Below are 13062 nucleotides of genomic sequence, written 5' to 3'. Positions count from 1 at the left end.
CACACCCTGTTGAAACATGTGACATAGTGATGCTGCTTGAAAACTCTGGAATCATTCAGCCATTTTGCTTCCACATTAGTGATGAGATGGGTTGCATCACATATTACCTAGTTAGTGGAAACAGTAGTGAGTGTAATGGTCTGTACACCAAAAGATTCTGGACAGGAAATAATAGTTACCTGCACATTGATACTGTGAAATGACTTCCTATTAACATAGTCTCCCTCATTGACTATAGGAGGTTTAATAGGAATGTGGGTGTCATCGATGCACCCAATCACGTTTGGAAACTCTGAAATTGAAAGTAATAAAGTAATACGGAAAGTGTGTGAGTGTGCAGTATGTCCGAGGTGTACGTATTGAAATATGTGTCATAGATTACCGTAAAAGGGACAAACCTGCCACTATGTGGAATTCATCTTTAATGCCACACAAATGTTTGTGGCCAGGGAACGGGTAATTTGGTCTCAGCTGTTCGTATTCAAGGAGCTACCCTTGGTTATGCTATGCAGCAGGTTAAACAAACGTCAAAGTCTCTGCTTGCTGTTAACACATCAGCTCAAGATGCTTACCGCTTAGCATCTGCACATCCGCCTGTGATGTTAGCAGCTCCGGAGAGATTCTTTGGCAAGGCTGACCGTCTAGACGGTTTCCTAAACCACATCAGTCTTATATTTGAGACAGAACCTACTAGGTTTTTAATGGAAAGGGATAAGGTCTCCTTTTGTTTGTCTTGGATGGGAGGGGACGCTTTTGTGTTGGGCATGGCAGAGTTCAAAAGACAGGCTGACTGCTGCTCCACGTTTGAGAAGTTTTCTGAGGATCTTGTGTTAATGTTCAGTCCTGCTTCTCTACGTTGGATAGTAGCAGTAACTCCAGAAGGACCACGTACTCAAGCAGCAGTGCCAGCGTCACGGCCACAGCGGACGGAGACGTTCCTGGAGCCTGCTCAACCCCAGAGTTACGCTGAGCCCATGGAACTGGGGCGGCAGTGTATCAGCCAGAAGGAGAGGCAGCGACGCAGGAGGGGCTGTGCCTTTATTGCGGCAGAGGGGGTCATCGGAAAACAAAGTGTCCAAACTGCTTTGTCTGCACGACCCACGGTTGTGGCAACGCCACCCAGTGGTCGGATTTTCTCATTGTTGCAGCTAGAGAGGGAGGCAATGGAGAAATATATTGCTGAGTCCCTCCAGGCAGGTATCATTCAGCCGTCTTCATCTCCTGAGGAGGCGGGGTTCTTTTTTGTGGCCGGGGAGGACGGAGGCCTTAGGCCTTGCATTGACTATAGAGAGTTTAATAGAATTATGGTTCGCAATAAGTACCCCTTACCTTTAATATCACTGATTTTGAGCTGTTGCAGGGCGTTATTCTCATAAGTTTGTTTTTGAATCTGCTGCCATGCTCCATGTGTTTTTGTTGTTAAGGGGAATTGGGATTCAGCAGCATTTTAAGTTACTTGTTATTTAACTTGCCATTATTTCCTTGTTTATTAAATACCGTAAACTTGCTCAGTTGTCTGCCTGCTTCTCTGCACTTGGGTACCAGAACTAAGACAGCCATTATAACAAAAATATTGTATTTTTAGCTAAAGATCAGGATTGGGGGTTTTATTTTTAAAAGATTAGGTGGAGCTGTGTGAGCTTAATAGCTAAACTCTAAAATAGTCTCATTAACTAGTCACAATTACCCATTCAAAAGCAAAAATACTGCTATTAAAACTAAAACTTTGGATTGGTGCTTTTATTTTGAAAGGATTTAGAGGACGGTTGTGATTAATTGCTAAACAATCAAACAGTGTAATGAACTAATCAGTACTAAACATAAAGTCGCTACACTGAACATCAGGAGTTTGAGCTTTCACTCAAAGCTGCTGTGTCGTTGTCATGGAGACGAAAGGCGGTAAAGTCATCATTCTGCTCTGAGAAAGCGTTGCACCTCCGCTAAACAGGCTTTTTACAGCAAGACCATAATAGCTGTCAAAAAAATAACTTCACTTTATGAATGCCAATGGTTTTATTTTTTTTTTAGTTTTATATTTGAAGACAATAAATTGTGGCAGCAATTGCGATTTCAAAATGGTATACCTCTACGTTTCTCTAAAAAGGTCTTACAGCCAAATGCATTAGAGTGAATGGGAGGATTTATGGAACAGATTAAAGTATAGATCAGTTATGAACAACAATAACAACTTTCTTGCGATAAAACCAAATCAGTCTCTTATGCCGTGAATTCTTGTCGCGGTTCAGTGACCTCTGCTTAAATCTGAAGAACAATGCACACAAAACCAGGTTCCTTTTAACGTTTTATTAATCTAACACTACTGGATATATGAATAACATAATATGGAAATACTCAAATAAACAGAACAGAAAATGAGAGAACAATCAGAATGAAATGATGAACAGTGAATGAATCAATGAGTGAAACCCAAAGAATGGTCAAGACCTGAGTGTGTGATGGCTTTGATCAAGCGAAAAGAGTATTTATCTCTAACTAATTCAAATCTAAGGACAACTAATGAATTTGGAATGTTCAATTTTAGTGCTTTGAGAAACACCAGACTTCTCAGAGGATTAGAGATGTTCGTCTTGCCTTAGTTTAGAGCTGTAGCCGCTGTGCAGCGTCTCCCGTTACCGGTGGGTTGAGCAGGCGTGCCCTCTCTGGTCCAGGTGCCACGGCCTCTGAGCCAGGAATCGTCGCCCGCGATTGATGAGGACGGCTCGGGTTCAGCGAAGTAACAGTCAGCCAGGCTGGACTTTCAAGGTGTTTCAAAGCGTCAGCGCTGCTTAAACCAGCCCAAAAGCAAACGGGCTGGAATCTAATTTAATTGGTTTGATCAAAAATAGCGAGTCAATTAAGGACTGGTTGTGATAGTTTCAGTTTCGCGGAGTTTCTTGATGACTTTCTAACGTTACAAAAATCGTTGTTCGTTCGTGTTTCTAAGTTTAACTTAGGTTTACAAAATTTAAGAACAAAGGAAAATTAAAGAAAAGTAATGCAACGCAAAAAGAGAAGGTGAAAGAAGTTTGAAGATAGAGGGAAATCCGTTTTGCCTTGGGTGTCACTGGTTTAAATACCTCTGGGGCAGTGGTCACTGCAGGGCGGAGAAATGACTTCAACCAGTGGTGAAGAGTTCCACCTCTTTAGATCAGGAATCAAACTATTTGATTTGGATTGATCCTAAATCTGGGATAACTAAGCTTTCCTTTTTTCATCAAGCTCAAAGTTCCATCACACCATAACACAATAAACATGTAATGATCACTTTGACACTCAAATAAGCAGAGACGTCAGAATGGTTAAACAGCAATATTAAATGCATAGAATATTAAGGTCTTATATGTGGTCCCTTACAATGCTGTAACAAATTAAATGTTATTCATGATGACTGGTCTTGTCTTATGTAACACCCAGTAAACACAAAACATACACGAATAATAAATGCAAGTAAAATCAAATTAGAAATGACCTAATCTGGACATTACTAATTAAACAATTGTAACACTAAAAAATGTAATACAATAATGAGGATACCTAATTGTAGCTGGTGGACATAGTCTGTTGCACAGATTAAAAGAAGTAAAGAAGGTGAGTATGAATAAAGTAAGTTTTGATGAATAAAGCTTAACAACTTGAAAAATATGAAAGATATGAAAAAGTTAAATGGAAGCACACTCCTCCTTAAAAAGCTGAATATTTTGATATTTGAATGGTTTCTGTAGCTGAAAGTATGAGGGCCTAGTTAGATGCAGAAAAACTTACTACTACTACTATGAATAATAATAATAATAATAATAATAATAATAATAATAATAATAATAATAATAATAATAATAATAATAATAATAATAATAATAAAACTATTATTATTATTATTATAAAAAAAAAGATTCTGCTTTGCAGCAGTCACTGTGAATAAAGGATATGAGTCTGCACTGATTTGTTTGTGAAACAGTGACATAAACGGCCATAGGAAGAACTTCAGTCCCATCACCCATTTGCCTTCATAATCTTATTGTAAACTAAAATAATAAAAACTGCTGGGTGCAAGGTTTTCTTGAAAACATCCAAATATTTTTTTGGTTATCTATGTATTATTGTCAGAGGTGACATTTGCCAATCAGGTAAAATTTTATTAGGCAGTATTACTGTATAAATGTTGTAAACGGCTGTCGTTGTAAACCCCTAGCGCTGATCGTGCAAAGTTTACCATTTTCCGACAGTCCCTGAATGCTACGCGTTTGTCGCGCAACCGTTGTCAACCATTTGAATGAATGGACCAATCAGCGCAACCATTATACGGAAGCTTATCCATCACTGTTGGCCAATGAGCTTGTGGCGCTGTTGTTCGCTTTACTTTTTGAATTGAGGTTAAACTGCAGACAGATACCGTGTCGGGACTTTTATGGAATAAATTGCCAGCAAATGAAAGAAGACATATTTGGACTTTTATCGTGCATAAGTTATAACATGGGAAGATACCACACTGTGTTTTGGACCAAACAGGATTTCTTCATTGAATCGTTGGCTTTCTAGCCGTGTAGCTAGCTAAGTTAGTTAGAAGGGTTATCAAATTTAACTGGTTCCACTGCCAGGTCTGTTTTTCATATACATACGGTACAAGTCACCACGCCAGTCGGTAGGTCTCATCAACTTTAAGTTTTTGTGTTATTGTTAAATCAGTTTATTGGGTACTTTATGGTAAGTCAGTCAACATGTGACGAAAGCAACCAAAAGCAATTTTGCAGCTCGCGGTGGAACGATGTTGGACAGAAAACGTTAAGCATTTAAAGTCTGATTTTGTTATGTAAATTGTGCTTCAAACCTCGGTAAATGAGTAACTAATTAAATTTCTTACGTTTTGCTTGTTTGACCTTTTTACTACCGCCTGTCCTGTTTTAATTTTAGTCAACATCGCAGCCTATTCTTCCAATTCAACACATCAGCACTAACAAACCCTTGTCATGTAGCTTGTAGATTTTGTTGTGGTTTTTGCTATGTAAAGAGTCAGATAACCTTGAAGTTTCATTGTAAACTTTTTATCACTCATAACCTGTTTTACCAACGTTGTCATTTGTTACATGTTTTTTGTCTTCAGCCTGAATTTTGACGTTTGTTTGACATGTATATTCCTGGCTTTTTCCCCTATACTTTCTCTTTCCTCTCCCTCACTGTGTTCTCCCTCGGTGTCTTCTCTTGTTTGTTCTCTGTAAGTTTTGATCGTTTTGGACACTGTGGTTCCTGCCATGGCTGACAGCAGCATACTGACTTTGGGGACAGCTCGAAGTCTGTTGGTGGATTCTTCGGTCTATGATTCGAGAATTTCTGAAACCACTAAGGACCATGTGTTCCTTGGCATGTCTGGTGAAGATGGGGAAGGTCAGTCTCCAGGCACTATTGGTTTTGTTCATAACTCTTAAAAGCCTGCCACATGAAAAAAGACAGAACCAATTGCGATGGTATATAGTTTACTACATACAGTATACATGTGGAGTATAGGGCATTTTTTGTAAATTTATGCCTATAATTTTATTTTTTAGATTAAAAGACAATTAATTTCCCATAACATTTTGAAAATATGAATTCATTGGACAGATCTTCTCTCGAAGTTGTGTACAAATAGATTAAAAGGTTAAATTCCTACAGCTGTTTCTTTGGTTAGGTGGGTAAGAGATCATTAGCAATTCTTCTGTATTCCAATTTAAATCCCATATTTCCCAAATAATGTAATAATACTTTTGTTAGGGTGATGCCTGTTAGCATCTACAGCTTTGTTCACTATAGTTCACTATATGTTTAAGGTTGAATCTGCAAGAAAGTGTGCTTCTATTGGTACTTCATCTATTTATTCCTCCTATGCAGGGTTCATACTTGGGTCTTGAATTGATAAATAAAAAGTCAAACATTTGGTGAAACCTGCAGAAATTTTGTGTATTCTTCAGCTAACATTTAGAGGTAATGGCTACTAAATTAGACTTACAATGAATAGGAAACACAAATAAGAAATAAAACTAATGAGTTTTAAAAGTAAAACTTTATTATTAATATAATAATTTAATTTACTAATGTGTGGGATTATGTTGAGTTTTCTATATAGTTGGTTTTTGATTTTTACACGGTCTTAAAACGTACTTTACTCTGACGTGAGAGTGGCCTTAGTGAATTGGCACTACATATACATTCAAAATAATTTACATCAAATTCTTAAATCAATCACAGTGATTCCATTGTGATTAATAGGATTGTGATATTGAAGTTCTTGCCCTATCAGCACTGAAAGTAAGTGTTGTATTTTGTAACTTCTTTGTTCTTCTTTTTCAGACATGCTGCCAAAAGTGGAGACTAGGGTTGTTCTGGTGGGAAAAGCAGGCAGAAATGAAGAACTGGTCAAAGCACTGCAGGTATGTTCTTTGTTAAACATGGAGGTCCACTTTTTCATTATTGCCCTATTGTCACAATTTTTCAGTGTTGTACCTTCTGTGTTAGGTAAAAATCCTCAGGAAGAAAGACAGTGATCACATGGCTGTTTGTGTTCAGCAAAGTGTAACAGTTATTCCTGCTACAAATACTATGTGTGCATAATAAACATGCAAATAATAACAATAATTTACACAGTCATAGTCGTCAAGAGATATTAGAAAAGTTTAGTTAGCCTAACGTGGCAACCTACAACATCCTTTGTCCTTAGACCTCTGACTTAGAAAAGCTTCAGCGAAAAAGGCTACTTACCTTAAATCAGCTAGTCAATTAAACACAAGTCTTGCATCAACCTCACTATACTTTGTGAATCAAACATTTGAACTAGGGATAGAAACTCAAACAAACAATATATACAGACTTCTACGTTTGGAGCAATGTCTATTTTGTCTCATTTTGCTTATCTATCTGAAGTCATATTACTTTAATTCTGCATTTTGTCTGATTGATTATTCTTAAGTATTGCCCGAGTGGTTATAGCAACACATCATGAAACTCTTGAATTAGAACAAAGAAAAGGTGTGAAAATGTTTTTTGTTTCAGTATGCGGCTGTGTCACAATTTCGTGAGGGACAATATTCAAGATACAAAAAACTTTATTATTCCCAGAGGGAAATTATTTTGCACATGTTTATCGTTGTCACAGATGGAGATACACACAAGAAGGAAGGGAGATTGAATATAAGAATGTTAACACATCTACACACACTCACAACAAGTCTAATTACTATTGTCTAATTACATCTAATTACTAGCTAAAGTTTTATTATACGTGTTATTGCATGGATGAAGATCAACCCATACAGAGAGAGGAGGAGTTGTACAGGCTGATGGCACCGGTAGGAAGGACCTCCGGTGGCGTTCTGTGGAGCACCTAATACTGATCAGCCTCTGGCTGAAGGTGCTCCTCTGTCTAGGCAGCACACTGTGTAGGGGGTGGAGGTGTTGTCTAGGATAGAGAGGAGTCTGACAAGCATCCTCCTCTCAGCTACAGCATGTAGGGGGTCCAGCTCCACACCCAGAACAAAACCAGCCCTCCTGATCAGGTTGACCAGTCTGTTACTGTCTGCTACATTCATGCTGCTGCCCCACAGACCACAGCATAAAACACAACACTGGCCACCACAGAGTCTTAAAACTTCCTCAGCATGGTGCTGCAGACGTTAAAGGACCTGAGCCTCTCGGCAAGTACATTCTGCTCTGAGCCTTCTTGTACACAGCTGAGGAGTTCTTTATTTTCTTTATTTATTTATATTTCCAAGTATTTGTATTTGGTCACGACCTCCACCTCCTCATTTTTATTAGTAAAAGGGGTGACAGCACTCAGATTTCCTAAAGTCAATCACCAGCTCCTTAGTTTTACTGATGTTTGGTTGGAGGTGCTTCTGTCCACACCAGTCCACAAAGCTGTCCACCACTCCCTGATACTCTGTGACATCACCACCCTGGATACGTCCTACAATAGCAGAGTCCTCAGAGAAGTTCTGGAGATGACAGGACTCCAAGTTGTACCTGAAGTCTGAGGTGTACAGGGTGAAGAGGAAGGGAGACAGGACTGTCTCCTGTGGAGCTTCTGTGCTGCAGACCACGGTGTCAGACACAGTTCTGCAGGCGGACGTACTGGGGGCAGTTGGTGAGGTAGTCCATGTATGATGGCGTTATTCACTCTTAGGTGGGGTTGATATGCAAACTGGAGGGGATTGACTGAGGGTTTGACCAGAGAATGCAGGGAGTCCAGGATCAGCCTCTCAAAAGCCTTCATGATGTCAGAGGTCAGAGCCACGGGTCTATAGTCGTTGAGAAATCTGGGATATGGCGTCTTATTCACTGGCACAATGCATGACTTTTTCCACATAAGAGGAACTCTCTCCAGCTGCAGACTCAGGTTGAAGATGTATCGGAGGGTTAGGACACCACACGGTTAGGACACCACACAGCTAGGAAGCACGGACTTTCAGCACCCTTGGGCTGATTCTATCAGGTCCTGCAGCCTTCGTTGAGTGAAGCTTGTTCAGTTCCTTTCTCACCTGATCAGCTGTGATTCTGTGTGAGGTGGTGGTGGATGGGCCCAGTAGGTGATGAGAGGGGGGGGGGCTATCATGGACAGCGGGGGTTTTATGGGCCCAACCTGGAATCTGTTAAATAAGTTATTAAGTTCGTTGGCCCTGTCCATAGACCCCTCAGTCACCTGGCTGCTGCACTTGTAGCCGGTGATGGTCCTCATGCCCCTCCACTTCCCTGGGGTTGTTGTTCTGAAGTCTGTGTTCCAGTTTCCTCCTGTAAGCCTCCTTCCCCCCCTGATTTTGACTAACTGCTCTCTCTGGACACTCCTAGCTGCCTCCGTGTCCCCGGACCTGAATGCTTTCTTCTTTTCATTCAGGGTGGCTTTAATATCAAAAGTGACCCATGGCTTATTGTTAGGAAAAGCGTCGAAAGGTTTTATCAGGTATATGGGTGTCCACGCAGAAAATTATATAATCTGTGATGCAGTCTATCAGTCTATCAATGTCCTCACCATGAGGTTCACAGAGAGCCTCCCAGTCAGTGTCTTCAAAGCAGCTCTGCAGAGCAAAGCGGTCCTCATCTTTCCACCTTTTAACAGTTTAAATGGTGGCAGGCTGCCTTTGAACCTGAGGTGTGCGTTGTGGCAGCAGATGAATCGAATTGGGATCCGACTTCCACAAAGGGTGGAGGGCAGTGGAAGAGTAGGCATCCTTAACATTAGTGTACATCAGGTCCAGTGTTTTCCCACCTCTGGTGGGACAGCTAAAAAACTGGGTGAATGGAGGAAGTGACTTGTCAAGACTGGTGTTATTAAAGTCACCAGAGATCATAAAGAAAGCGTCAGGATGTCTGGACTGCAGGTTGGAGACGGCCGTCTGTATGATGTCACACGCCGCGGCAGCGTTCGCGGAGGGGGGCGGGGTGTAAACAGCAATGAAGATAACTTGTAGAAACTCTCTGGGTCAATAATATAGACGGAGGCCCACGGCCAGCAGTTCGATGTTAGGGCTGCAGATCCGCAGAACAAAACGATTTTTAAAACCAACTTAGAGATTTAAAGAAGTATATGTATTCATCACAGTCAAGGTAATGTTGAGTTGGTACCAAGCGGTGGAAATTTGTTAGGTCATGGGTAGATGGGTAATAGCAATAGTGTAAAAGAATAGTTTAATCTTTGAAGCAGTTTGAAACTGACTTAATCCTGCTGTAGGATGTTTGATGCAATGCCAAGTCGTCTTTACTTTAGGCAAATTTATACTGCCAGTCCTTCTGGTTTTCGTTGTTCAAGAAACACCGTGTATGAATACTTTTTCCTTGTTAAAAATACAACATTGTGATGTGTTAAAATTCTGTTTCTGTTTGTATTTTGGTAATCACAGTACTGTGCCTTTGATAAGTGCTACCTGAAAGTGATTTGAGGGTGTGGCATCTGACTTTCCAGGTCTTTCGGGCTCTGTCACTTCCTGGCACTCACCAGGGTCCTCCTGCTTAATTCATCTGTTTCTTGCTGTCGACCTGCAGCATAGTCACATCTACATATAACTCCATCAATGTCACTCCCAAATGCCTGCCTGGCCACCCACTGCTCTTACTCAGTCAAATGACAGGAGAGACCCTCCCACCGTTTCTTCATGTGTCCTTCTCTGTCCTTTGCCTTTTCTCATCCTCTTTTCTAAAGGCTTTGAACATTTTATTTTAATTTTTAACAGAAGTCTTTCCTGTGCCTACCCCCTGCAGAGTGTGATATTTGTTTGAAGCTACCGTTTATACTTTTCAAGGACACAGTCCCCACCCTCCACCCTGTCTTATCAGTTCCCCTCCTTTCTTTATTTCTAAACTCACCTAACCTCATGCAGGCATTTGTCTCAGATATTTCCCTTTTACTTTTTTATTCTTTTATTTTTTTCTATTATCCCCCACCCACCCCTTTTTGTTATTTTTCTGCTCATAATTTTTCAAATACCACTAATTGACATCCACTTCCTGCTGGTTGGTTTTTACAGGCCATCAGTGTAATGGAGGTACCAGTGGTAAAGATAAGAGAGGGCGAGGCGGGTGCCGAAGAGAAAACTATAATAAAATCTATAGTGAATATGGTAAAGTACAACACCTACCTTTTTTTGAATACCAATTAATGAGAAAGTGTTGCATGCGTTATAATTCTCATTGGTTATTAAATGATTTTGAAAGGTTAACTCACTTGTAATTAACTGATTTAGTTAAATATTTAAATATGATAATTGTGTGTGTATTTCCGTCACTGTCTAATGAAATGTACTCAAATGCCGAAGCTGATTTCCAGGCTAAAATGTCTCCCTCTAGATTCATCATTCATTTTCACGTATTAATGCAGAATCTCATGCAGTTTCAAGACAACAAAAGCCATTTGCACAAATGATGTAAGGAATGTAATTAACAGCATTGTACACAACATGCTTTGACCTTTGAGTGCTATTTCATTTAAAATAATTGGTTTAACAATTTGTGAAACTTGTAAATTTGCCTTCTTTTTGGGAGAAATTGAACATTCAACGGGTGGGCTAGCTTCATGTGGGAGGGTGAACAGATGGTCCTTTGCAATTCACATGTCTTTTAGTGAGCAAAGTACTAACTATCATGACTTATTTACAATATAAAATTATCTAGGGTTTGGATGGACTCGCTGGTGCCAAATTTGACAACCACATTCTGATTAAGAGCCTAAAAGACACTTTGATGCTCTATATTTTCTTTCTTGATTTAAAGCCCTTGCATACATTTTTATCCTTAATTTTTTTTCTGATGAATGAATGAACATGTTTAATGTTCTAATAGGTGTTAATTAAATGTCAGCCTTCTGATGTTAAGGGTTTTTAAACTAAGGAAGTACTTACTGTACCAATGTTATTGATCCTTTTAGCAAGCTGATTTAGATGAAATAACAGCAGTGTCAAAATCCTTACTGGGTGATTTTTTTTTAACAGATTATAAAGTCATCTTACAATTTCAATCTAAACGTGGCAGCACAAAGTAATTAGGTCGTTTTCTGTTATCCTCTGCATATACAGTATTATTCAATTTTTTTTTGAAATTTCCTTTATTTGGACCCAACAGGAATGTTTTGCCTAGCCAGTAATTAATAACTGTTTTTCCCTGTTTCTGGGTTGCATCTGCAGTAGCTGCGGTTACCAACCCAATGTGTTATTCAGACTTGTAGTGATTATGTGAGCTGAATTGGGCCCATGTGTCTTCAAAGCGAAATAAAATAATTTGGAACTGTGTATTGAAAGATTTTCAATTTAAATGTATTTTCAGCTTCAGTTTTTATATTTTCGAGTTTCAACTACTTTTTTTATTTTCAATCTTTTTTTTAGTTACAGTTCATTGTTAGTCCCGCCCCTCACACACAAAGTCCGGACCCTAAAAACGAAAAATTGAACATGGAGAAAAAAACAGAAAAAAACAGAGAGGACCTAATAAAATGTCTGCACTGTGCTGATCCTGTTGTGATGTCCCTCGCCTGGAGTCCCGCGTCAGAGAACTTCTTTCAGGCTTTGGCTGGTGTTGACACATGCTGTGTAACGTCCGGGTTCTTCTCTGGGAGCAGCTCCAGTGGTCTATCAGCAACCACAGCTGGACAGAAGCTTTCTGATGCAGGAGTCAAAACTGCTATGACCTCTGAAAAACCTTTTAACAGATATTATTTATTAAGAAATGTCAGAAATAAGTTGTATCTGCTTATAGACAGAGCTATACAGTATGCCCTAATGAGACGACACACCCTTCCGCAAGCGACAGTATGACATAAGCAAACTCATCCATCTATCTAATATCACAGGGCAGGGAGAGCACATGTACTGAATATCTGTAATATATCGTTGGGACTTATACCTCCAAATACATCTTATTTCGGGTTTAAACTGCCATAACCTCTAAATAATATCGTTTTCTATTGGTCACAGCAGCCTGGACTTCAGACAGCTGCTGTCAGGTTTTTAACAGTGGTAGACACATCCTGGATAACGTCTATGCAGTTTACTGATGTGAGCAGTCTTATGAAAACATCATATGAGAGACAAATGATGAGCTGCAATGATCTAAGAGCAAGGAAACTTGTGGTGATCGGAGCACTGGGGGCTGTGACCCCCAAACTGGAGGAGTGGCTACAACAGATCCCTGGAAAAACATCCGAAATCTCAGTCCAGAAAAGTGCAGTCCTAGGAACAGCAAGGATACTGCGCAGAACCCTCAAGCTCCCTGGCCTCTGGTAGAGGACCCGAGCTTGGAAAGTGGATGAGACCACCCGCGGAGGGTGAGAATAGAGTACATTATGACAGCAAATACATTCAAATAGACCTTATGGTTGCAAAGATATACCCATCTTAAACATTGTTATGCCATCTTTTAGAAGACCCAAGAAAATAGGCCTGGGGGGTATAGGGTTTTAAACCTGAGGGGAAAAAGGAACTGTAACGGGATAAAAAGCTTTGAAAGCAAAAAATTAAGACTTGAAACTCAAAAACATAAAAACTGAAGCTGAGTTTTATTTCGCTTTCAAGACACATACAGTCCCAATTTAGCTCTATAGATATGTAGGTGTTC

The 13062-nt window shown here is 39.8% G+C and overlaps 1 protein-coding gene across 1 annotated transcript in view; it reads left to right on the top strand.

Moving 5' to 3' along the window:
• The first annotated feature begins 4396 nt into the window (after positions 1 to 4396).
• The window catches only part of LOC114854482 (protein ECT2-like), a 41199-nt gene continuing 32533 nt past the window's right edge, over positions 4397 to 13062 (top strand). The window contains 4 exon segments of the mRNA XM_029148919.3: positions 4397 to 4639; positions 5215 to 5379; positions 6322 to 6401; positions 10485 to 10577. Coding sequence (XP_029004752.1) covers positions 5247 to 5379; positions 6322 to 6401; positions 10485 to 10577 — 306 coding nt within the window. The 5' untranslated portion in view covers positions 4397 to 4639; positions 5215 to 5246.

Source organism: Betta splendens, chromosome 4 (genome assembly GCF_900634795.4).
Source record: "Betta splendens chromosome 4, fBetSpl5.4, whole genome shotgun sequence".
NCBI classification, from domain to species: domain Eukaryota; kingdom Metazoa; phylum Chordata; class Actinopteri; order Anabantiformes; family Osphronemidae; genus Betta; species Betta splendens.
Note: the sequence above shows the minus strand (reverse complement) of the source record. Positions and strands in the feature narration are given on the sequence as shown.